The sequence below is a fragment of the Sciurus carolinensis genome, chromosome 10 (genome assembly GCF_902686445.1).
Source record: "Sciurus carolinensis chromosome 10, mSciCar1.2, whole genome shotgun sequence".
NCBI lineage: Eukaryota > Metazoa > Chordata > Mammalia > Rodentia > Sciuridae > Sciurus > Sciurus carolinensis.
The window spans coordinates 29,877,714-29,904,970 of NC_062222.1; the positions used below are offsets into that span (position 1 = coordinate 29,877,714).

The 27,257-nt window shown below is 38.8% G+C and overlaps 1 protein-coding gene across 2 annotated transcripts; it reads left to right on the forward strand.

The window, feature by feature from the left end:
* The first annotated feature begins 13,869 nt into the window (after positions 1–13,869).
* Positions 13,870–19,754, forward strand: Lrat (lecithin retinol acyltransferase). 2 transcript variants are annotated; one of them, XM_047567159.1, is made up of 3 exons: positions 13,870–14,062; positions 14,168–14,708; positions 18,835–19,754. In XM_047567159.1, exons 2-3 carry the CDS (start codon positions 14,169–14,171, stop codon positions 18,985–18,987), a joined length of 693 nt encoding a protein of 230 aa, XP_047423115.1. In that variant the 5' UTR covers positions 13,870–14,062; position 14,168; the 3' UTR covers positions 18,988–19,754. The 2 variants fall into 2 exon arrangements, with proteins under 2 accessions (XP_047423115.1, XP_047423114.1); XM_047567158.1 differs by having other exon boundaries at positions 13,870–14,708.
* Positions 19,755–27,257: the final 7,503 nt, after the last annotated feature.

A 27,257-nucleotide genomic window follows, 5' to 3' on the forward strand; every position in this document is an offset into this window, starting at 1 on the left:
AATAAGGACTGCATGAAGAAATGGTTGATGGTATGATTGGGGCTGAGAAAGAAAAAGGTGAGCCTGGAATATATTTAGAGGACTCAGCAAGAGTCCTCTAAAAACAACAGTGGAAAATTAAAACAACACCTGGGCCAGCCTGAAGGAACTCCCCTGCGACAAATTTGGAACAATTTGATCGTAAAATAAATATAATATTACTGGATTGACATCCACTGGATAAAATAAGAACACAGTGAAATCCACAACAATGTTAAGAAGCAGGGGAGAATGGAATGTTCTTCCTTGTGACAAAAATCAAATTCACTACTATAGAAAGAATGCTGAGAACAGCAAAATTGCGATACAGCAACTATCATAGTAATAACTGTATTAGGCAAGAATCATCCATGGATGCTAAAACCAATGGTAGAAAATTGGAGGAGGACCAGCATATTTACATGGTCCAAGTATTGCCCACAAGATGCATGCTCATTGCAAAATGAAAACAGTAATTTTGCAATACACATAGCTGGTAAATCAATTAACTAATCAGTCAACATCATCATCGGTAGGGTCAATGCCTTGTAGCCCAAGTTCACCAACAACACATCTGTAACTGAAAAAGCCAAGTTTATGAAATATTTCAGTGAGGAGGAATGCACACCATGAGAAACAATGGGTGTCTAAGTAAAAGAGGGTTAAAATGACTTGTAGAATGTGGGCAGGTGTTAGGTTATTTGGGGGAGGATTTAGAAACTGGTTCTAGATTTTGTGGTCAGGAAGGAGGGATAAGTCTATAACTGGATATCTTATTCAATTTTATGTATAAGCAAAGAAGATGAGACTGAAGATAAAGCTGTAATTGGTAAAAAATCACAGGCAGACATACTAGCCAGGATAGATGATGTTTGGGTATTTGCATGGTGAAAGTAGTGGAGTGGTCCTTTCACAAGTTCGCAGAATGATCTTGACAGGTCTTGATGTTCTGGGAAGTAGCGTATAATTGAACAGAAGAAACTCAAACCCCAACTTGAGTACCAGCAGTCTCTGTGCATTACCAAGGCATGGCTGATGGTCCCCTAAGATTCCAGATCAGTGACAAATCAACACCATGTGGTACTAATATGAGGTGTTGAAGTGGAAAAGCATAATTTCCATTTCCTGCCCCCAAAATGCACAATCTGGATCTAATAATCATGAGGAAATATCATACAAACAATTGATAGATATTCCACAAAGTAGAAGAGATGTGTTTCTATAAATGTTAACATCATGAAGAAAGAGAACAAGGAATTGTCCTAGATTTTAAAAGATCAACAAGGCATAACAATTGATTGAAATGAATGGTTTAGAAATTTCTTTTGCCATAAAGCATGTTACTTAAACAATTGGTGAATATTCTCAATAAGTCTATAGAGTAGATAATAGTGTCACTGTTAGTTTCCTGGTTTTGATAATTATGCTGTGATTGTAACATGATGCTTTTACTTTTAGGAAGCAAATATTGAAGAATTTAGGAGTAACTAAGAATCATATCTGCAACTTACTCTCAAGTAGTTCAGAGAAAGTATCTATTTGAATGTATCTCTTTGAATGTATGTGTATATATGTGTGCATTTGAGGATGTGTGTGTGTGTGTGTGTGTGTGTGTGTTTATATACAAAAACACAAAGAGAAGAAGAAAGTAAAATGTAGAAAATTTGGGTGAAGAATACATGGAAATTTTTAAGCAATTTTCACTAATGTCCTGGAAATCTGTAATAATCTCAAAACTAGATTAAAAAAAAAATGCCTTCTCTTCCCATTTACCAAGTGGTTTTTTTTTTTTTTTTTTTTTGGCAGCCAACCTTGGTGAATTTAACCTTGTTGTTTTACTCACTGTGTTATTAAGGTATGTATACATGTCATTTATACATCTATATCTTCTATTTTAACTTTTTATGGTTATCTAAGGTTGATTTGTGGGGTTTCCTCAGGAGGCAAATACTTCCTTTACCATCCCTTTATTTGACAAATTTTGTTGTAATTCTTTTATTACCTCTGTATGTATGAATTGCCAGGAATATATTCATTAAACTCTGTTTTGAAAAATTCCCTTAGTAATGCAGGCACCGTATCACTGAGAAATTATCTGCAGATTAACATCTAAGCATTAAATTTTCTACTGTCTTATTTCTATGTGTTGTTGATATCGATCTATTATCAGCATATTCTGTAAAACGTGATCTTCAGGATATGCACTATAATTCAGAACTTTGGGTTCAGAATGAGGAAGAAACAAGGAATTAAGTCTTGGATGACTTAGTGAAATAAGTGTCTTTATTTTAATGAGTGTTGTTTTAGAGGATTTGAAGAACATAAAGCAAAGGAGAAAACTTGGTATCTTGACACTTAAGAAAATAGTTTATATATGAATTGATTTTGAAGATATACTTAGCTTATTGTGATAGTCCAGAACTATCTACAGCCAGGCATGATGGAATTGGGTTGAAATATGCTTGAGTTATCCTAGGAAGTAAGTAAAATCAGTAATTTTAATTCATTCCAGTATCACTTCTTTGCCTTAAATTCTATTATGTTGAAACCTTGTTATATTTGAATATTCCTAATGATAATTGGTAACTGGTGGTGACTATGTATTTTTTAAGTAAATGCATAGTTACAATATCTTATTTAGTAGGAGTATCTCTTAGGTTCTAATACATGCGTTTTGGGGGGTGGGGGATGTCTTACAATTTAGGTCTTCACCATCACTCGATCTCACTATGTTGAAAAAATGATCTGAGGTTTGATAAAATTGTAAGGGGTAACCAGTCCCAGAAAGTGATTCTCAAGGTGTGAGGACCACCTGCAAAATCAACTGAGGTGCTTTTATTATAATGGAGATTCTTGGTTTCACCCCAGACCTGCTCAGTTGAAAGCTCTTGATGAGGGGCCCAGAGATCTGCTTTTTAATATGCTCTGTAAAGTGATTCCTATGCATCAAACGTATGAAAAATGTTCTTGGTAGAACTTGCCTGAGACGAAGCAACTTTTTAATTGTATATATTTTCTAATCCTTCATCTTTTCATATTTCCACATCATATTCTTCACATCTCAAACACGCAACTACTGAATTAATTTTATTAAATTAAAATCTTAAATACCAGAATATACAGTATCCTCAGTTGAGCTTCCCTGTAGTTTTGTCAATGTAAAATTCATAAAAGAGTTATATTCTTCAGATTTGCTTCTTGTCTAAGCTGATAACCTCTCAGCATCATTGATGAAATTAAAATACTTGTAGTTAGAGGGTAAATCACGAGCAGAAGGAAGGTACTTTATTAGTTCCTTCATGTTTAAGTTATTTAGTTTAGTCATCTAAATAAGAGGCACTTTTATAAGTGTGACCTGAGAAGTAATACATATTTAGACTTAAGCATTCAGTAATTTTCAGCTTGTTTGATGCATCAGGGCAAAGCACTTAAGAAAAATGGTAATGGATTTCCAGATTAAGATGTTCCCAATTTAAAGTTATTAGTAGATAGAAAAAAGAACTTCAGCATCTGGGAACATTATTTTTAATACAAATGCAAAGTTGAATCTCAGGTAAAAGAATATAGAAAATATACATCATAAGTAAACACCTTATAAGGTTTAGTAGGCTGAATGCCAGCACTAATAATGTGGTTACTGAGCAGTAGAAGGGAGTAGGTGATTTTTACATATACAGACCTGTGAACACTAAATATAAAACATATGAGTCAAGAACAGTGTAATATATATCCTATAGGTTGTTAACCAAGACATTATTTTCTCTGTAAGCATATACTTAAAGCCTTTGATCAAGTATGATTTGTTTAGTATATTCTCTTTCAGAGTATCTCACTCAGATACCAAACTTCATGTTGGGCTATTCTTGGTATCACTTGTTTTAATAGTATCTTCTTCTTCCTATTAAATTTACATTCTATTATCCACTTTAAGTAATATGCATAAATTTATAGCTTAATTTCAGGTTCAAAGAGGTGATCAATAAAGTATTCAGATAACTTTGACACATTCATAGGATTTACATACTGGGTTTGGAGATAACAGAAAATATGTTCTCAGTAGGACACGATTTTTAAAAGTGAATGGTACAGTAATTAATACTTGGAAGTTGAATTAAGTCTGAGGTTTGTATATACAATTATTTTTGCATTTTAGTATGGGGGATATTTGACCACTTTTAGTTAGCTATCAATATTTTTCTATTGTATAGTAAATAGTATGAAATGATATTACAAGGTTTATAAAATAAAATCATGACTGAGAAATTTAAGGAATTACTTTGATGAGCATGATTTCCCTACTATCTATTACTAATTTGATTCCCTAACCAGCTCTTCACCATATTCATAATTCAATACTAAAGACTGATATCACTAAGGGAAGACCTACCATTACTTAACAAACTACAAAGCAGGGGAGGGGAAAGATTAAGGTTCTGAGAACATACATGTAAACTTTACTACAGATAAATGCTCCAAAAAGAATGGAATTAAAAACTCATTTTTCATTAAGATTTGCAACATAAGCTAATGACCTTTTGTTACTCTGTCAATATATTACGTACTAATAACTTCCATGAATTTCCCTGTTGACTCTAACCTAGATGCTCCTCTGCAGATTGTAGTTGTCATTACCGGCTGGTAGCTTTGGAAGCTTACTTCTTCAGAATCTACAGTGTAAATTTAAAAGTGGGTGGAAAACAAGATAAACTTTTCTTTTTCTTCTTTTATTTATCTACTTTTTGTCCTCAGTGTTGAACCCAGGACTTTGCCCATGCTAAACACACTCCACCACCGAACCTCACCCCCAGCCCCAATTGTCTCTTTGACTTCCACTTCCAAACACTTCTACACTTCTTACCTCCTTCCTCTGTTCCTGTCTCAGAAGAACAAAAGCAGTTCCTCCTCAACAGCTGTACCTCTCCCACCTGTAGTTGTGATCACATAGCTTTCTACCTCCTCTAGGATTGATTTCTATTAGCTATGCTGTTTTCCCTTGCCTTGTTGACAAGTATCTTTCTTCTCCCCCAATTTCCTTCCTTTTTATGTACAAATGTCCTTACATGTGTTCCCCACTTGAACAAAACCCAAATAAAAACCGAATTTCTTCCATTTGAATCTCTCTCCTTTCTTTTCTGCAAAACTTTCTGGAAGAATCCTCTGTCTGTTCTTTGCTTTTCCCTTCCATTTACCTCTTACTCAACCCTCAACTGTCAGGCGCGCATGAATCTCCTTCAGCACATCAGTCCCTCCCTTCCCGCCTCATTCAATGATCTCTTGATCCGTTAACCACATTCGACACCTAACAACCCTACCCCTCAAGTGAAGGCTTCCTCTGCCTGGGTATCTACTGCTCATTTCTCAAGCACCTTGGCCAGCTCCTTGGTACAAGGAGCTGTCCCAGCTGCCTTCCCTCCTCATCGTGTGTACATCCCTGGGCGGTTTCATATACTCCACAAACATTGTACTACCACCCAGGCACTTCTGACTGCCAAGTCTCATCTCTTGACAAGACATCTCTCTCCAGAGATCTTGTTTCACCTAATTACCATCCTACTTAACATTCCTACTTGGAAAGTTATAGAGTCCTGGGACTCAACATGCCCAAAATGGACCTCTTCCTGCTGCCTTCCTCATCTTGTGAGGGGTGATCATATGTGTCCAGTTGCTCTAGCAAGAAACTTTAGAGCCACCTCTGGTCTTGCTTTATTCCTCTTACCACCCCTTCCCCACTGTCACATGCAATCGATCACCAAATCTGGTCTAAAACAGTCAGTAAAACTTTCTCTTTTCTCCATGTCTCTCCATCTTAGTTTTCAACTCTTCCTGGGACTGCTAAGTCGCCTTCTGTCTGGTCTCAGCCCAAGGGTTGTCTTGAATCAGATCATTCGCCTGCTTAGAAGTTTCTCAGGGTCATCTATTGCCTATAGAATAAAGCCTGAGCTCCTCTTCTGGCCTTGGAGCCCCTTGCACTACCTGGCACACACAGATTACAGCTGGGGCTCTGCCTTCTGCTCTCAAAGAATCATGTACCTTACATTCTGGTCAAACTGGACTGTTTTAACCTTGATTTTGTTCATGTTGTCTCCTTTTCCTGGTGTCTCAGCATCCAACTACTGTCATCCATATATCTAGCAAACTCTGATTCCTCGTGTTTCTTCTTGTGTGCTACTCTTTCCTCAACTTCCCTGCCTCCATTTGAATAAATCATTCACCTTTAGCACATGCTTCTTTCTTTCTTTCTTTTTTTTTTTTAATCACAGCATACAGAATTATGGGAGTGTATTTCATTCTCTTTCTTTTTCATCCATCAGGCTGTATGCTCCATTAGGAAGAAAACTGCATCCCAGTCCTGGTTGTATCTCTGTGTGCCTGCGCAGAACTTGAGATTAAATTCTCAATAATATTTGTGGAGGCAGTTTAGAGATTATAATTCTCCTATTCCCACTTACAGCATTTTCTACTACCCTGTGAATCTTTGCCACCTTTTGCAAATTTACATGAAAGTTATAGGTTGTGATTAGATTGCTAAATCTATTCTGGAAAAAAATATTACACAGTCATTATTTCTTCAGTTCTTACTAGGAATTGCTCTTAAATGATATATGCATGTCAGTCCATTTAATCCTTACAATAGCTGTATGAGATGGGCATCCTCTCTATTGTCAATTTCTTTTTAAATTGGATATAAACATATGTGTTGGGTAACTAACCAGCATCACGATGCTAGGAAGTAGAAGAGCCAGAACTTGAAACCTGGTCATTTGGCTATCTTCATCCAGTACTGTTTCCATTAATAGCATGCCATCCCTGCCTATACCTTTGTCTTTATTTATTCAGGAGCAACAAACATATTTCTTCAAGAATAAGCAAATATTATAACTCAGCATACTTTCTGTTTAGCTATATAAGTCTGATAATGCTTTGCTATAAACCTTTTTATATGTAATCTGTAACTTAAAACAGTTCAATGGGGAGTGGTGGCTCATATCTGTAATCCCAGCTACTTGGGAGGCTGAGGCAGGAAGACCACTTAGCTCACCAGTTCAAGACCAGCCTGGGCAACATAATGAGGTGTGCAGAATAAACCACTTACAGCTCTTACTAGATTGAGTTCCCAAAAATTCAGGAGCTGAAGAGACTCATGGGGACTCATGAAGAGAGTCATGGGGTGGGGGTGGAGGGGATTAAATGATAGATGCTATCATTCCTGCAGAGAGTGAACCAGGATATGAAGAGTTTAGCCAATTTTCTTAGAATCAGGAAGTGACTGAAAATATTCTGGGTGGCATAGGACTGGAAGTAGGAAATCTAGTGAAAAAGTGGAGGATGCCTGAGTTGAGCTAAACCTTTGGGCCTGGTTCCAGACCTCCCTCTAATGCTGATTTCCCTATTGGTAGACGAAGGCCTACTGGCAGTTTGAGACACTCAGCATGGTCAGTTGGGGTTCTTTACTCTTCTGTGGGAGGCAGGTTATCACTGGATGACACTGCTATCCTATGAGACCCCAGACCACTCTCATGCTGACTATGAACCTGAGTTCGCCAGTTCAAGAATGCATTTGGGATTGATTTTCTAGATGCTATCTGGCCCCCAAGGATTAAAATCATAGGAATGTGGCCTTAGAGGATATCACAGAGGAGTGCTCCCTTCCAGACATCAACCTCTTACAATTAGAGATAAAAGAATTGATGGAAAAATAAAAACTGTAAAATATTGTCACAACATGAAATACTCAGGCCCAAGTGTAGATATCCTGCTTTATTCTTTTTTGAAGGAAAAAAAAAAAGCTAAGTGAACATTAGGAAATGGGTATGGCTCAGTGGCAGAGCACATGCTTACCATGCAAGAGGCCCTGGGTTCAATCTCTAGCACCAACTAAACAAAACACAACCCAACCAACAAAACAACCTCTCCAAAACAAAAGAAAATGAACATTAAAATTACTGTGACCTCTGATTTAAACTGCGAGGTACAGGAACATAATTTTACAGCTTTTTAAATCATCTTCAAGAAAAAAGTTAGTGAATTTATTTATTTTTATTAATCCCATGTGACCCAGTTTCAGTGCCACTCACTCATTTTACCTGAAAGTAAGGTTTATGTAATCTACTTAAAGGCAGGTCAGTGTAGAAGGCAATAAAAATAAAATTAATTCACGCATGCAATTTGTACCTACAGAGGAGAACATTAAGCAACCTGGTTCTTAATGACAGAGTTGCTTACTTGGAGTTCTACCAATTAAATATGAGATAATTAAAAACTGAGTTTCCCTTTTTTATTGTTGATTGAACTGTTTAAGTAAGAATCAGCTTTAGTTGAATTATATTTTGTTTTAGCATGGGGTGGGATAAGAGTAAATGAACTACAAAATACTAACATGATACATGACTTTCCTTCAAATTAAATTCAGAAATTAAGGAGACATTTTTTAAAAATCTTGCTAACAATGAACGTATGGTGCTATAAAACATTGATAAGCACATGTGTTTATATCACTTAACATTTCTGTGCAATTGAAGATATATTCTGAGAAGATTCGTTGATTTCAAACTCCTGCTCAGTGTCTTCTCGCCTTCTGAGATAATTTCTACTTCACTAGAATACATTGATTTCTCTTTCTTTTAGGATGGTTACTGTGGATCCTGTTTAGATTTTCTAAGTATGAGACAGTGATTTTTCTTTTCTCTTAAATACTCCCTGTGAAAATTCATCAAGAGTTATGACTAGTTTGATTTTCATTAATGGCCACATTACCACTGTATATCATTACCACTTGGAGGGGTTTAGAGAGCATCTCATTCTAATCCAGCTCAGGACACATTATAGTTGAACACTATCTGGTTTCAAGTGTCAGTAACCTCACACACCATCAGATTTGAATATCTAAATCAAAGTTCAATATTAAAATTTTTTTCAAATTTTTTTTAGTTGTCGATGGACCTTTGTATGTGGTGCAGAGAATGGAACTCAGTACCTCATGTATGCTAGGCAAGCACTCTACCGCTGAGCTATAATCCCAGCTCCATCAATATTACAAAGTTTTGCATTCTGTTATCTGTCATAATATTTTTAGATGTCTATACATTTAGAAAGGATTTTAGAAATGTATTATGTGGCATTTATTGCTGTCCCTAGTACTTCATATTACTTGTGTTTGCCAATGCTATTCTGTTTGGAAGATAGCAATACTCAATTTCCCTGTAACTTTTTTGTATAAACACAGTGACGCTGGAATTGTCTTTTGACTATGTAGCCAAAGGTTATTGTCACGTTCCTTTTATTTAGTAATTCTGGGTCACCCAATATTCATGTTTACCATATGAACTCATAATTAGAATCAAAAGGAAGCAGTGTGGATTTGTTAAGTCGTTGCTTATCTATTCCAAGTTATTAAGAAGAAACATGACTGCCAGAGATTTTTGTTTCCTTCCTCTATGTCACAGTTGCCTCAACCTGTTGTTAATTTTATATTAAGCTGTATTCATTTGGGTTAGGATTCTGCATCATGTTAAGTATAAATTGTTTTGTTCAATGTTCTGATTTATGGTTGGCAAACAACAGACTACCAACTGAAGCTGCAGTCTTTAATCTTTCTAAAGCCAATAGGCAAGAATGAGGCCCTCCTAATAAGGTGCTAGCCAACCAGGAAGGAAGTTGGGGAAAATTTCCTCCCCAGGAGGTAATTAATTCCTATTGGCCTAACACTCCGTGTAACCCTGAGTTAAGAGGTCCCATGAATAGGTGTCTGCTCCTTTCCCTCTGCTCCCCTGGGGAATTTCACAAAAGCTTTTATTCTCATTCCCTTAGCATGAGCTACTTAGGGCTGCTTACATCCAGGGGGCCAGACCTGAACATATGTAAATGAACTGGAAGTAGATGGACAGCGCACAGAAGACAAACAAATGTAAAAATTATTATTTATGAGCCCAGTGATTAGTAACCTAAACAAGATCTAAAAATTACAACAAATCTTAGAAGAGGACAAGAATATAAATGAGCCCAGGGGTTTAGTAACCTAAAAAATATCTGAGGAGGACGACAACAAAATAATCTTATAAGGAGGACAAGAATTAAAAATGTCATTTAGAAACCCATATTTATCAGGCTGACACTCAGGAAAAAAATGGGCTAAGACATAAGATATCTCTAAGAGTGGGTCTAGGTCTTGCTCCTGACTCTTTGCTCCTGGGAAAGACACTGAACTTTCTGCCCAGATTCATGTGCCTGAGGAGGATAAAGGACTAGTGTCATTTATCTAGTGACATTCCAAATGTAGGCCTTCCTGGTGAGGGCATTCTGTGAAGCAAAACCTAACTAGCCCTTTCTTACTGTTCCAGTAAAATAACTGATGCCAGAAACTGGACTCCAGCCCAGGTATTCAGAAAATGAATAGGTGGTGGATGGACTAATGGAAGGTCAGGCCTTGCCCAGTGATGGTTAAACAACTCTGGGCAAATAAGATCTGTGGTTGAGTTCTGATCCACAAATTAGCACTGTGACCTAGATAGATAAGATTGCAAGCCTCAATTGCTTTCTGTGTAAAATAGAAATGATACCTCTTCTTGTTATGAGGATTAAATGAGAAAGTGCTCAGTTCGGAATCTAGCACATAAGATGGATACAATAAACATTATTTTTAGTACTAACATTGTGACTACATCCCTCCACGCCAGACATGAACAGGGCAGCTCCAGAGGAAAGAAGCCCACAGATGAGATTATCTGTTAACCTTCTAGCGCCTTGGACTTCTGACTCTGCACCTCTTTTTCCTGCATCCCCACTGGAGAGACTCTTGGGACCCTTTTCATGAGGTCACGACCTTAAAGTGATGATCTGAAGTTAAGTAGGCTCAGAGTCCCTTTTCCTGTCCCCTCTGCGCTGAGAACCAACCTAGTCTTGACCTACTTGGGGGAAACCGGCAGGTTGCAACTGGAAGGGCACTGGCGGGACCAACCTGCCGCTGGGAACACTTTCTGTAGCCTAGAGAGAAGCGGTGGCCCGCATGAGCGTGAAGGGTTCAGAGCAGGTTATGTGTTGACCAGGAAAGTCGGGGCTATTTCTAAATCGCCCCGCCGGATCTGCGTGTATTTCAGGTGTTTGCACATAGAACTTTTTACTGAATGTAGTCGCCCATAGGATCGGGCAGAGAGAGATCTTTAAAGTGGCCTCAACTGGCGTGGGGGCGGAGTGGATCGGTTTCTCTGGTCTCCCAAAGGCCCCTTCTGATTTAGCGGAGCCCGCTAATATCAGATTTCTTTGGGGCTTTTCTAACAGTGACCGTTTTCCCTTTGTGTAGCTCGAATTGATGCAGCAGGAAAGTCTAATTGAGAATGTGACCCTGTTAGTGAGTAAATGTATTTGTATTGTTTGTCTTGAAGGACAAATTGACCGTCAAAAACTGACCGAATAGCCACATATGCGATTCTGAGCAAACGTGAAGCTGCCTTTGGCAAGGTAAAGTTATAATGATCCTTGACCAAGGGGCGAGGGACATCAAATCCTCTAGCCAACAAGCACTCATTCGAGGTAACATTTTTCAATTGAACATCATGGGGTGCCGCCTCCCCGCTACGTTAAGAGGTTTGGGATACTTCAGAAACGTGACAGAAAGATGTTTGACTGCCTGCTTTGGGTTACCCAAAGCTGAATTTCCTGCAGGTGGGGCAGGTGGAGAGGGCTGCTTGCAGGCAGTTCCATTGAGAAAAATAAATGTATTTGATGACATAATATTGCGGCTTAAAAATCGAGATTTATCACAGGCAAAAACAATAATCTTCCAGAAACTTAATTTCTAAAGCTGCAGAATAACCTGCAATCTTGAACTACTACACCAATTCCCCTTGGGAAAAAAGGCAGCCCAAAACCTGAACCCATGAGGCAAGAGAAAAAAACTTCAAATGCAAATCACCCAGACACTACCTGCCTCTCCCCAAATGCCCTGTGGGTGAGGCTATTGAGAATCTGTAGAGGATTCCTGCTCAATATAATTTGATCTAGAAGAAATCTCTATGCAGCCTTTAGGCAATCCCCATGCTTTGGTCTCCCGCACTGTTGCCTAGTCAGAGTTTTTTAGGCGTTATAAGCAGCGTTAGTGACCCCCTCCTCCGACGGAAACTGCTAATTACCAAGTCCCTTTTGATCTCTGGGGCCATTTGGTCCCGACACAAGTGCCAGTATAGTTTCCAGAACTAGACCAAAAGAGCCGTCCAGAGCCTGCGAGTCCGACATTGGGTCTACATTTAACCTACCAGTCCACGTCTGGATCAGACACTCTAAATTTTCCATGGACTTTCCGTGATTTTAAGGAAGTACGAACTGTTGGTGCTGGTGCCTTGGTGTGCTGCTAAAAACGAACAAGCACCCTTGTGCAGAAGTGTTTGATTCGTTTCAGTAACTCTCTAGCTCCGCACTTTTCTTTGAATTCGAGGGAAGGATCGGGGAAATGAGTTTTTAAAAATGTACACTTCTACTGTCTCTCCCTTCCCCACTTTTTTCGTTTGATTCGTTTGTGGAAGTTTTCTCCTTTTTCCTGACACCATAATGGGATTCGCAGTCGTTTGTGAAATGAACAAAAGTCACCGCCAAGAGAAGCGACTAGGACAGATCACTAATGGCAGACGGGTGGGTGGGGTAAGAGGTGGGAGTAAAGGCCTGGCCTGGGAGGATAATGGGAGGCCGGTCTCCACCCCATCTTGTCTCCAAGGACCCCTTCATCTTCCAGGTAAGATGAATGTCCCTTCATCCATCATCCTCAGTGAACGCCCTCTCCTAGGCGAGCGGACAATCTTCTCTCTGATTAAACCTATTAGCCCCGAGCTAGGCGGCTTTGTGGAGCCAACTGAGGCTCTCCATTGTGGCCTTTGTCCGCCGAATTTAAGCATTTACATAATGCACGGAACTCAGCTCAGGGTCGGGACATCGCGGGGCCAGCTCATCAGCAGCTCCCTCACTCGGCGACTTCCTGGGACCACCCTCGTGGATGCGCCTGGTTCAGGCTTCCGTAGGTGCTTCAGGGCGGCTGAGCTTTAAGAGAAATCGGGAACGTTTCCGTGGGAGAACCGAAGCTTGGGCCATGTGACCCTAACGCCAGAAAAAAAAAAAAAAAAAAAAAAAAAAAAAAAAAAAAAAAAACCTAGACTTGAATCCTCCTTTCCTGGAGGACGTTGGGGTCTCACGGTTTTTCATGCTGACCGTTGGACTGCGCGCGCTCAACGGCCACTGGTACAATGGAGCGCAGAGGGTCCTCGCGTTCCAATCGCTTGCGCTGGGGTTTTGACCTGTGGGTAACAACTCCACCCACCCGTGTTCTCCCCGAAAGCACTTAAAGGACATTTAAAGGGTTAGGGAGAGAGCATTTCGAGAAAGAATTTGCAGGCTTTCCAGGAGTAAATGCAAACTCTTTATGAAGCCAACGTGTCTGGGTAGCCATCCCTTCAGAAGGAAGTGGTCCTACTCGGAAATCTTGCCCAAGGGGGCTTTCCACTGAAAAAGATCCCGAAGTTTTAGGAACGCTCCCCAGTCCCGACAGGTGCAAGATCTTTCGCGTGGCCACGCCTTCGGCTTCTAAATTGGCCGCAAAAAGGCCAGAGTACTTCGGGCTTTATAGTGCAGGACGGCCGGCGGCGACAGGGGGCCAGTGTGCAGAACGTGAGAGCTCTGACGCTGGCCGCAGGCTTCCAAAGAACCCTGGGTCCTGCTACCTCCCCGCTGAGAGCTGCGCTCGCCACCAGCACCCAATCAGTGAGCTCGCCGGGTCTGTGACCGCGCTCGTCCCGCCCCCTCGACGGCGATAAAAGCCGCAGCGAAAGCAGTACCCTGGGCTACCGCGCGTGGTCCTGCGCCCCGGCACCTTCCTCTACGTGTGTTTTTTTGCTCACTCGGAGCTCTGGTCCCACCGTACCCGAGGTTAGCAGCTACACCAATTCCTTAACCCGCAGTCAGAATTGGCAGAACTGCTCTCCAAGCTTCTCTCCCTTCCCTCTTTTTCTTTCTCTCCTCAGCAGCCGCCTTACCTCGCGGCTTTGGGCCGCTGGCGGGCCTGCAGGTGAGCAGCAGCGCAGCGCCGCTGTCCGGCGGGTTTACTTTGCACAGCCGGACTCGGGCCAGGGCGGTTGCAGCGGCACCAGTCCCAAGACTCTCTTCCTTGCAGGATGAAGAACCCGATGCTGGAGGTGGTGTCCCTGCTGTTGGAGAAGCTGGTCCTCATCACCAACTTCAAACTCCTCAGTTTAGACATCCCGGGCGAAGAGAAAGGATGGAAAAAATTCTATGAGGTTCATTGTTTCCTCCGCGGCGACGTGCTGGAAGTGCCTCGGACCCATCTGACCCACTATGGCATCTACCTGGGCGACAACCGTGTCGCACACCTAATGCCCGACATCTTGTTGGCTCTGACCAACGACAAGGAACGCACGCAGAAAGTGGTCTCCAACAAGCGTCTTATCCTGGGTGTCATTGGCAAGGTGGCCAGCATCCGCGTGGACACGGTGGAGGACTTCGCCTACGGAGCCGACATCCTTGTCAATCACCTGGACCAGTACCTCAAGAAGAAGGCTCTGCTCAACGAGGAGGTGGCCCGGAGGGCTGAGAAACTGTTGGGTACGACCTCCTACAGCCTGTTGTGGAACAACTGCGAACACTTTGTGACCTACTGCCGATACGGTACCGCAATCAGCCCCCAGGCCGACAAGGTAGGATGTGCGACTCTCAGGGGAGTTGGGCAGTGTGGGACGCCCCCTGCCATCCCTGACCTTTTCTCTTCCCTGGGAGCTGGGATCTTCTTGTGTACCTCCCCCACCATTTCCACAACATTCACCATTCTTCAGAGTTCTAGATTAAGTAAGGAAAGCTCTGATGTTTCCAAGGGAGACCAAGTAAGTAAATAAATGGTGAAGAGCCTTGCAGGGTATCTCGAGATGCTCAGCAAAAGGTTGTGGCCATGCGGGACGGCTTCCAGAAAATCCAGAGAGCAGCCCTGTTATTGCTGCAGGAATCATCAGATATCCATACAACCAGTAGTAGTTCAAATGACAAAGGGCAGGTGGCTGAGGGGTCTCAGGAAATCTTTTGCCAGATGCTTGCAAATTTCCCGAGAATTGCAATTGGAAGCAAGGTGTGCATTGTTTTTATTTAATCCATAACATTATAAACAAATCGTGTGCCTTTAAAATAAGGAAGTATGCACATTTCTCCTTCTGTAAGCTGCCTGGAGTGAATTCCCTTTGCTTAACATAAACTCAAAATTGATAGTAAGAGGATATCCCTAGTAAATCCCTTATTTCTGTTTTTGCTTCAGAGAGGTCTTTTCCTTGGTACTGTGAATCTTTTTCTATATTGACTTTAATCCCCATCTGAACTTCCTTATGTTAACTGTCCTTTACCCATTATCTCCAAAGGTAATTTAGAGCATTTACAAGTTCCCCAGGGACCAAATCAATAGATTTTTTTCAAAAAGAGCCTGTAAGTGTTAGAAGGTAATTTTTACAGATACTTTGAAAAAACAGTATTACAATGTAAATTCTTAAATGAGCCTCTTATCCAAAAGGAAAAGCAAAAAAAAAAAAAAAAACCAGATCTTTTACTTTTGAAATCTCTTAACTTTTAAAGATAGTTAACATTTTAGGCCTGCCACTTCATTTGCAACTGGAAGCTTTCTCAGCCTTCACTGTAGTTGTTAAAGAGGTATTGTTAATATTCACTCTTCTTAATAGAAACCTGGGTGATCACACAATGAACTTTGTTGTTCCTCTTCACATTTAGATGAAGAATTTGAGTTATTATAAACCACATCTTTGATTTTAATTGCTCTACATCTTTTTATTTCTTTTTACCCAAATGGGAAAATCTTTCTCCCCGCTGGCAAAGCATGAAAGTATTATGCTTTTATACATTGGTATATGAAACCCCTGTAGATTTTTTATAGAGCCCAGCCTCAATCTAGGAATTCTTTCCCAAGCAAAATAAAAATACAGTTAGAGCACTGTGAAATGATTCAAGAATCACAGCCCCAGTCTGGCCTGTTTAGAAATGAACTTACCCACATTTACAAACACTGGCTCCAAAAGTATACAAAAGGAAACACGTCAGATTTACTTAAGAACCAAGCAAATAATTTCTCCAAGGAAAAACAGTATTTCTATCTGGTAATTAGGAGTTACTCCTTCATGGAACACATGTAGCACTGTATTATATATTTCTACAGAAACAGAGTACAAGTGCTTTTTAAAACTAGTAAATTAATCTGCATAAATAACTAGTTGTAGTAGTTTTTCATCTTTGGAAACTGTCAGTTTTTGCAGCAGTGGAGAAGTGTTTTAATTACTGTTGCTGCATAGCACCTCTTGTGAAACTTGAGTTTTTGTCTTCACTTTGAATGGCCTAACAAACAATTTTGGCCCCAGATTAGATTTCCCTAGGGGGGGAAATATCTTCATCCCCAAATTTTCTGATTCTAAGAACTGTTTTTTTGAACTTTCCCAGAAAGAAGTAGGGCATTCATACTGAAGAAGTTCTACTTTTTAGAAATGTAAGGAATTATTTAATTCTGGATCCAGTTGTTGAGGTCTCCATATTCAGAGTGATTATCATCTCAACATGAATCTTAAATTCAAGTTGAAAAAAGCTCTCCCAAAGGTTTTCCCTCAGAAAAACACTGCAGTTAGTTTGAAAATGAACTGGAAAAAAACCCTTTAGTTCTTTGTGATAACTTCTTTTTTTTATAAGTTTAGAAGTCATAAAATTAAGAGATTTTGATATTGCTTTTAATCATCAGGATTTTGTAGATTATAAATCCTTTTAGTAATGATTGCAATTCCTTATGCTTTTTCTACTATGATTTTTTTTTTCCGAATTTGCTAATACTGTTTTTTCATTACCAAAATGAATGTAAATGTCTCTTCTTTTTCTGTGAATTCAGCACTCACAAAAGTGTCCCTACAGGCTTCTTGATCCCTTTCTAGAAATGTCCTACTGCTGAGTACCTTTAGAGATGCCTCCTGGGCTGATGGCCAGCTGAACAGAATGGAACATTAGAAATGAAATGCCCTTTGAGAGAAACTACTTTCGGGGGAGAATTCACCCCAGTTCTCAATTTGCCTTCACTAGTAGGATGAAGAAAAAACAAGTATAACTGTATCAAAACAACTTATTTACCTAAATATGTCTTCTGGTATCTCTAACCTCCTTTTCTCACTTTCCTGAAAACTTAATTCATTTTGATCATCACCACTTTAAGACATCGTACTTATTAACTAATATCTTAAATCAAATTTTGGACCTATAAATAGATCAACGTTTGAATGATTAACAGGATGTTTCTCTCTTGCTTAAATATTATGTAAAGGGATGAACAGGGATAACCATACAGTCAGGATAGTGTATTAAAATATACAGTCATGCATCCTTAACGATGTGATAAATGCGTGGTTAGATGATGTCATCATTGTATGAACATGATAGAGTATACTTACATAAGCATTATCATCTTACTGGGCTATGTTCTAGTGGTCAGTTGTCTACTGAAATGTCACTATTGTGACTCATGACTATGTTGAACTCTTGTTTATTCTATCTGTTAAGAACTTGGAAACTGAGCTGGGAATGAAGCTCAGAGGTAGTGTTTGACTAGCATGTGCCAGATTTGGGCCTCAGCACTGCAAAATAAACAAATTAATTAATTTGGAAATCTTCCCAGGAGGCTGAGGCAGGAGGCTTTTTTTTAAATTTTTAAGCCCAGTGTTCCAGGCCATCTTGTGTAACATAGCAAGAAGAAAAAAGAAGAGAAAATTTGGAAACCTAGTTGTCCAATACTATATAAGACACTATAAGAGACCCTAAAATCATATATGGTACCATGTTCTGGAACAAGAGCTTAAATCTAGTATGAATAGCAAATCAAAACTCATTTAAAAATGATAACTGATAAATTCTGGCAGTGACAATGATGTGGTAGAGAGAATTCTCAACAGATACAGCAGTGATAATAATCATTATAATGCTTTACATTTATATAGCTTGTAGAAAAATATAAAATACGCCGTTGCATAGAAGATCTCATTGATTCCCACAGTTGCCATGGTATTTCCATGAAGAAGAGGAGTAGACAGATTAAGTGACTTACTTGAGGTCACACAGTCAAAAGGAGGTAGATTCAGGAATTTAACAGAGGCCATCACTTCTAAGTAACATGATTTTTCTAAGAAAAAAATTACACATTACGGGAATTAAATTACTCAAGGTTAGGGACTGTATTTCATTCATCTTTATTTCAACAACCAATTTATGTGTGCACATAATTGATGGTGAATTTAAATATTGAGGCAGGGAAGAGGGTATATAACAACAAAATGAGACAATTTTATGCTTACAGATTTTAAGACTTATATAAAATTATTTTTGACATTCAGCAAATTTAGAATGGTGAATTAGAAGAACTGAATTCCCCACTAACAATAGGCTAAATTCTTTTCTTTAACTCAGTTTTAGAGACCTCTTTCTTAAGTAATTTTAGAATGTTATTAGTACTAACAAGTAGTTTAATATTTTTAACCTTTCATCCTAAATAAATTTGTTTTCTGTAAAATTCTGTATTTTAAAATTTATTAACCTAGTTGTCTGTGGCATTATTTTACCTATTATGGGATGTAGAATCAAGAAACTGAGCTATATACATCATAAAGTTTTTCCACAAGTCACATGGGAACTTATGTTTCTCCTGGTTGACAGAAAATAGCTGGAAAAACTGTTTTGCTATTTGGTATACATGATTCTTTTCAAGTTTAGCTACCTTTCCTAATATTCTTAACTTTTATTTTCCAGTTTTGTGAGATACTGAAGATAATCATTCGTGATCAGAGAAGTGTTCTTGCTTCAGCCATCTTGGGATTGGTGTCTATAGTCTGCATGGGCCTGGCATCATATATTACCTTTCCTGCAATTATTATTCCATTCTGCTTATGGATGGCTGGCTAACTGCATATTCCTGCATTAGTGTGTATGTATTCTGCATGTAAATGTATTTATATTTATAGAGCACAAATCACTATAAGCCTTGTTAAGAAAAATGTGACCTGTAACACTGTGTTCTGGATAAAAATGTGATTAAGAATCACACCAAGTGCTTACTATGTAAGCCCAAGAACAAAGGCTTTCTGAATCTTCTCAGGCAGTTCTGCTGCAAAGCACCATCCAAACCTTGGAGATGTGACAGCTTCTGATAGAATTCGGCAGGACAAGAAAATCAGCCCCTAAGGTGATGGCCACAGGAGATTATTTGTGTTGTTTTTCTTCTGCAATCATTGTGAGTCCTGAATTTGAAGAATGGAAGACTTAACAACTGTAATTACTAACTTTATTCTAAGTTTATTTTGTTTTTTTGAAAAACTTAACATTAAACTGAAAGTGTTTTCCACATGCAGATGAAAATCTGTTTGATGATTGGCTTAAAAGAAAAACCACCAAAACTCACCATTCTTTTTCTCATGTATTATATATGATCCCAGACAAGTCAAGAATTCTTATTTTCCTTACTTGAAACAATTCTAGGCAAAGTTAGGCTTTAATGAAGAAGTAACTGACCAGAAAGTATAGAAATCTATGTTTTCCTAAAGAAATAACTACAACAGTATCAAATTTGATTTGATTATCTAATCAGAAGCATTGAGAACTTTTTCCTTTTATGTGGAATATTGTTATTTTAAATCTGAGAGATAAATAGATATGGATTAAAGTAACTTGAATGTTGGAGATATATATATATATATATATATATATATATATATATATATATAATATATTTGGAGATATCCACATAGGCAGCATTTAAAAGATAAATCAAGTTTGTTCTTGATTGCTTTATTATACTGGTGTGGTTATTACAGGGCATTTGTTGAGGTGAATATAAAAGCAAGTCCAATCTATTTTTTTGTACCTTGAATCTATAGATATATGTGTGATTGGATGGTTTATCTTTTGAAACCTTTACTGTATAATGTATACAGTACTGTATAATTTTTTACAGATTTTTTTCTGGTCAGCTGTCTCCATTTCATTTTTAAGTATACCTTATATCTTTAAAATAACGATGCCCTACCAGAATATAAAACTCAAATAAGTAAGACCAAAGGAAATTACTGGGTAAAATAATTTTGAAGTGTCTCAGTGCTGCCTGGCCTGTAAGTTATGAAGGTGAAGATACAGCAGTGTTAAGATAGTTCTGAAACATTTTTGCAAAATTACCAAATTCAAAAAATCAATCACAAGATAGATTTGTATTTCAAGTATTAAAATTGCTTTATTAACTATTGAGAGTCACAAAACAATAAATCATCAGGAGAATGAGGTCAGTTAGTGATCAAAAAAAAACAATTTAAAAAGCAGATTTTAGTTAAACTGAAGTTTTATCGCCACTAATTTTCCCACAACAAATTCAGTTGTGTTGTAATATTAACTAAACTTTGTTTTAACTCTTCAACTTAAAGCGTTTAATTGTTTCAATGTTTTTTTTAAAATTAAAGAATTAAATGGCAACACCAAAGAATGTAGATGTTCTATGGATCTGTTCCATTCACTTAAAGTTATCTTAAGAATGTATGCAGAATATCAAACACTATAAGAACCATCGTGCTAATGGTTTCTCACTTCTTACCTTTGTATCAATTGTTTAAATAAATTCATTTCTTAAAAATGTAATGTCCTCATAAATAATTAACACTTTTTTGCAGTATTGAGTATTAAAGGCAGCAAAAAGTATTTTTTGAAATTAAATGTTCAAAGATAATGATTCTTCATTAAATGCCAAGGAATTATTTTTTTGGTATCAGAGATTGAACCCCAGGGGCGCTTAACCACTGAGCCATGGCCTTAAACCTCTACAATACCCAACACTTTATTTTTTATTTTGAGACAGGGTCTCGCTAAGTTGCTAAAAGCCTTGCTTAATTGCTGAGGCTGCCTTTGAACTTGTGATCCTCCTGCCTGCGACATTGCAACCGGCTGCCAAGGAAATTCTTAAGGTTGGAATTAGCATAATTAGTCTTGTCTCACTTTATACCATTAAAACAAGATTCAATCCATCATTTGAGTGCTCATTATATGCTAGGCACTAAACTGTTGTAACTTCTTGGTCTAGAATTAATATTATTGTTTTTTAACTACCCATTATAGAGTGTACATAGCACTACGGGAATAGAGGGGAAGAAGCAAGTCGGTCTGCCTGAAGGGTCATCTTATTTGAAGGAGGCAGTGCTAGGCATGAAGCTGAGAATAGTATGAAGTGATCTTATGCTAATGTTGTAGGAAGAGGGAGCAAGAAGGAAGGTTTTATTTATTTAATGTTCCACAACACCAGAATTGTTGAACTTCTTAGGAGAAAGGGAGATTCTTTGTTTCCTTTGCTCAGTTCGGTTGCTTAACAAGGTAGAAAAAAGAAGCGTGCCTTCCTGATGATGGCAATGAAAGAAACCTTGAGCTAGGAGTGTCTCCTAACTCGGGGTAGTTCATGAATTTCTATGGACTTCACCACTTATGGTTCATCCTTATGATCCTACAAGGCCCTTATATTTCTATATTTCTATTCTAGCTTGTAAATTATAACCAAGTAGTGGCTGATGAAGTTTCTCATTGCTTAGTTTGTTCTTTGCCCTGGATGGAGGCTGAAAGGACTTATTGGGGCTTAGATGGGTTAATGCAAGTGATAGGGACCAGGCATGTGTTAGGGATGAAAAGATGCAAGAGATGTGGATCTTTTCTTTAAAGCTGATGGCCTAGTAGGCATAGACTTTGAGCAATTGACATCTGAATTGAGTCAATTGAAGGCACAGAAAGAGAAATGGTTGGTTTAATAATTGACAAGGCCAAAATTTTAGGGACTGTATAGCAACTTGAAAGTTGAGTTTATATTTTCCAGGGGACGTTATTAGACGTTATTACGTGCTGGGAACAGCATAGGTAAATGCATGAAAACTGCAACAACATGCCTCATGCATAGCTGTGAGGTAATCTATTTTAATGGAAAGCATTAAACTGCAAAGAGAATTCAGGTAATTGCAAGTGATTCAAGGGCCAGAGTGAAAAAGGGTGGTGGGTAGAGATTGCACAAAAGAAAAGCAGTGGTCAAGTGGTCCAAGTCTTGTGCAGACCAAGAAGTTTGGACTTTATGTACAGGCAATGGAGATTTGGAGTACAGAAAGGTTACTCCCCAAAATATGGTGGAAGGATGGAGCCTTGTGCATGAATGGATAAAGGGACCTATTAAGAGATTTAGCTTAGATTCTCAATCTCAAATAAGGGTCTGTAATTGTGAGGATAGAAAGCAAACAAGTCAAGGAAGTGCAACTAGACTTTAGTCAAATCCTTTCATTTACTCATGAATAACTCTTGGTGGAGTGTTAGGGGGAAGTCTTGCACCCTTCTTTTCTCAAAAAAAAAAAAAAAAGATTCCTGAAAAATAAATTAACTTGGTCACTTTATGTATATACTGAATACTTCTGGTCTTTGTTCTGTTAGAGACATTTCTTTCTAAGGAAAAGAAAGTAAGTATGAATTTGTTGCTTCAATTTTTTTTCAGAATACAGATATAGTTCTTATTTTTCCATTTTTAATTTTATATTGTTAATGTCTATCAAAAAAATGTTTTCCAGCAATATCAAGTTGTGGCAATGCAAAACTCTTTTGTTATGGATGAGAAGCATGTGAGAAATGGTGGCCAATCTTTGTTTCATATGATCTATTTGGAGAGTTTTAATCCAGCCTTGATCTTTCAGATAAACTAATTTTATATTTGATATGCATGCATGTTGAATAAAATCAATTTTATATATTGTTCTTTCTTGGTTTTGGATTTAAATACATAAAAGCAGATCACAAATAGTTTGTCTGAACCTGGTAGCCCTAAAGAATATTGCCTCTCCAAGCTTCCATTTCTTTTTATTGCATATAGTGTTACATATTTGAAATTGAACTTTATGCAGATCTGCCTTCAGACAGATGTGTTATCTACATCTCAAAGCCTACCTTGATTATATAGGCATGTGTAATAGTAAACAACAAATCTCCATTCTCCAAAATTAAACAGTAACAACAACTTATGAGATCTATACTATAAAGTCCGTAACCACTTTTGTAATGTTACCAAAGCAACCTACAGCATGGGTGGCATGGGGTGGGGTATGAGCAGGACCGTTATTGAAATGCATTTATAGGCAAGCACCAGACATTCCTGAATTGAAACATTAAATACCCAATCACATTTACAGATGCAGGAAATCAGGCATAGAGGGGTGGAAGTACTTCAGAGTGAGATTCAGAACTTGACTCCGGAGTTCTTTCCACTATATGAAATAGATACTAGAGGTCTCCCAGGAATTGGATGAACCTTTCTCCAGTGAATGTATTCTTTTCTTATACACTTTCTGGGTACTCTAAGCAGGACCATAGAGTCACAAGAGGTTGAACTAAGAATTGTTTTCACTACTAAGGATTGAACTTAGGGGTAGTGTGCCTTTGAGCCACATCCCCAGCCCCTTTATATGTTTTATTTGGAGACAGGGTCTGACTAAGTCACATAGGCTGGTCTCAGATACTCCTGCCTCAGCCTCCCAAGTAGCTGGAATTACAGGCATGCATCACTGTGCCCAGTACTAGTTAAAATCTTAGTTGTATAGTTGCTCAGTTTAATAAGAAAGAATGGCAAGCCAAATAGATTTTAAAAGTGGTAAACTTGTACAAGTGTCAGAAAAGAAGAGACCAGACATTTACCTGTCTGCTGGGGGCCGGTGAAAAGGATGTTAAAGGATATGAATATTGAAGGTAAAAAAGACCTCCCTTTTCTAGATCTTTCCAGGCACTCAGAGCAGTAAATACAAAGGCCTGGAGTCATGTGAGAATACTTAACAGAGTTGGTTTGCTTCAGGTCATTAAGAACAATGGCCTGTGTTTATTTTGCTGCTTTGAGAGAAGGGAGCCAGTTCTGTCAAAAGGAACTCACCATTCCTTTGGGGAAGAACTAGTGTGACAGGGGGAGACCAGAGCCAAGGTCACTGAGGACACGTCTGAAGTGGGAGAAAGCAAGTCCCAAACTTTTCAAGTGCCTTGCTTGAATATTCTGAAGTGCAATCGAATGAGACACATGAAAAACATAGGAGGGAAAGAAACATTAAGTGTCATGAGTGGGGAGACATAGAAGTGATTGAAGGAGATACAGAAGTGGGAAGTACAGAATCACTCACCAGGTGAATGGTCACTTTTCTTGGTTCAGCTCACAGCTCCTCCCACATCCCAGCACAACCCCAGCAGCATCCTTATTGATTCTGGATGCTGCTGCTGCTATTACTTTCCATTGAGTTTATAACTGCTACTCCTATGGCTACCTACCTACTGCTATTAACTCAGTGGATCATTGTTTCTGCTGTCTCCTGGTTTTCATTTTACCTTCATTCTGTTTCTTTCGACCTCTGCTCCACTCTCCTGCATCTTTGCCTCTCACTTAAAATTGCCAAGAGATCTAATCAGGCTGACAAGTCACGCTGCGACATTGGTGATCATGGTCAACAGTCCTCTAGCCAGGCTACCTTGTGGTCATTGGTTCGGTAAGAACCTTGAGGCCAGGTACTTTCAGGTGATTTCCTTGGGCTAATCAGTTTTCACCATATTGCACAATCGTGTGCTCCAATGCCTGGTGATCTATTTTTAAGGACTCCCTTATAAAACGGGTCTTTCTTTGCAGATGGCTGTTATCAGTCTTAGTCTAAATGGGAGAGTAAATATCTGATTATCATTTTAGAGAGCTCACTCTGCAAAAATGTAGAAAATGGATTGGATGAGATGTAAACTAGGGGATATAAAGTCTGTTACCCAAATGTAGGAGAGAAATGATGAAGACTAATTGTAAGTCAATGGCAGAGTACATGTCTGGGGAAGGGCAGTGGATGAATCTGAAGGGGTAAGAAAGAGGGATAAACATTTCATGCTGATTACAACCAGGAAGATAGCAACTGTTCTCAGTACTGTCTGGTGACATGCGTATGAGCGAGCCTGTGTGATACCCTGGCTTCCTGCCTCTCTTCCTCGCCTCTGCTTTACCTTGGTCCCTAAGCCAGAAACCAAGTGACAGAGCAGCCCGGGAAAGAGCCTGATGGCGAAAAATGTACCTGAGGGATAAAAGGCCAAACAGGTACCTGGTAAGTATAACTGGTTGGTTTGTGGCATGTTTTAGAGGAGTTAGAGGAAGTGGGTTTTAAGTAGGATGAACTTGGGTTGAGGATATGAAGTCTGAGTAGCCTAGAGTCTCATAGTTAGAAGTACAGAAGAGATGGTTGGAAATCAGAGTCTCACATACAAGATAGTTCAGGGATGGGGATATATTTGGGTATAACAGTGGTAGTTAAGGCCAAGGATGTGAATTAGACCATCCTGGGAGAGTTTATGAAGTTTTTGATTTTGTTTTGTTTTTAAATATACAGATGAAAGACCAGGATTGCAAACAAAGGGAAGGAAAACATATCTAGAATAGTTCCAGAAGGAGACTGAGGCATCATGGTACGAAAGGTTAAGACAAACCAGGAGAGACTGTGAGGAAGACGAAGAGGAGTGAGTCTTAGAAAGTAAGACTATGAATAGTACCAAGATCTAGAACTGAGAGAGCTACACTGAATCTGACAAATCAGGAGTCTGATCACCTCGATCAATAAGCACTCCATTAATGCCGGGAATGGGGGTGTCAGAGAGGTTGAAGGAACCAAGCAGACCGTGGGTAGAGACGTAAATGGAAAACAACTGTGGGCCTCTTTTTCTTATAGTTTGGTAGGAGGAGAAAGGAAACCAATAAAGCCCCAGACTCAGAAAACAGACTGTTATACCTGACCTGCCTTTTCACTTTAGCATGCTTTGAAACAAAAACATACCATAGCCTGCTCTATTTTTCAATTAAGAAGTACAAATCGGGCTGAGAGTGTGGTTCAGTAGCTTAGCATCCAAAATCCCTAGCACCAAGAGCAAAAATCACAACTTAATTCTCTTCTGAGGGATACTCTGTGATATTACCATAACTGATGACTATCAGAAGTTTAGTTAGATCAATAAACATTCCCATTTCTAACAGTGTCTTTAAAAAAAAAAAAAAAGCACATGTTCATATTCAAATTCTAATCAGATGAATTTGGGTGGAGGAGAAATGAACACTGGGACTCCAGATCCTTGGACTCTCATTTGAACAGGGAAGCTCTTGCCATTTCTTTCCTTTCACAAAAGGAGAGAGCAGAGGGATCAAGACTGTGCTAGATTCACATTCAAACTCTTTGGAAAGTTTTTGAGCAGTAGGATCTCGTATGTATTCAGATTCTCTACAATTAAGATATTGATGGAAAGACATAATGAAAATTGAAGAAATCCAAGTGGCTCACCTGTCCAAAGACAGTTGGACAGAGTTTCTTATCCCTTTGTCTTATTCTGACCCAACATGTAAACTTTGAGACCACTTTTATCTCATGCTTAACTGAATCCTGTCCTTTGAAGAAGAATGTGTCAGTATTCCTGACAAAATCTTCTTGTTTATATTGAGCTAAACAATGAACCCAAATTCCAAAATTTATCAGATTAACAACTCTAGTCTGCGACTCCTGGCTCAGTTGGCAGTTGCCGCATAGGATGTGCAAAAACAGAAGGATCAGAGCTTTGTAAGTTTTACGTAGGTTTAGACATGACCAGGTGTCTCATTGCTGGGTGGAAACCAAAGAGGTAACAGTTACTATGTGCTCCATCAACATTGTGATTTCTCTTCTCTCCAAGTCTCCTGACTCCCTTCTCCACACACTCCACTTTACTTCTATCATGTCACACATAAACTACTGCCAGGGAATTGAACAATGGCAAATTCTTTTCACACTATATATATATTTTTTTTTTTTGGATGGGGACTTAAGATGACCATGAACTTCATGAAAATGATTTGTAAAAACATAATGGAATTTAAGAAATAAGACAAGGTGGGAGAAAATCTGAAAGTGAGATTTAAAAGAATGAGATAGGATTTATAGTGCCTTAGTATGTTTCAGTGTCTAGCTCCTTTGCTGAGTGATGCTTCATGTGACCCACTGGGCTTCTGTCAAGGCTGCTGCTGCTGCTGCTGACCCATCTCCTAGGGTTCAGTCAGATTTCTCCACTTTGCAAATACTCATTCTTCTGATCATTCTGGAAAAATCTGAAATGAGGATCTTCTCTCAAGAGATTTTTTTTTTCTTTTTTTT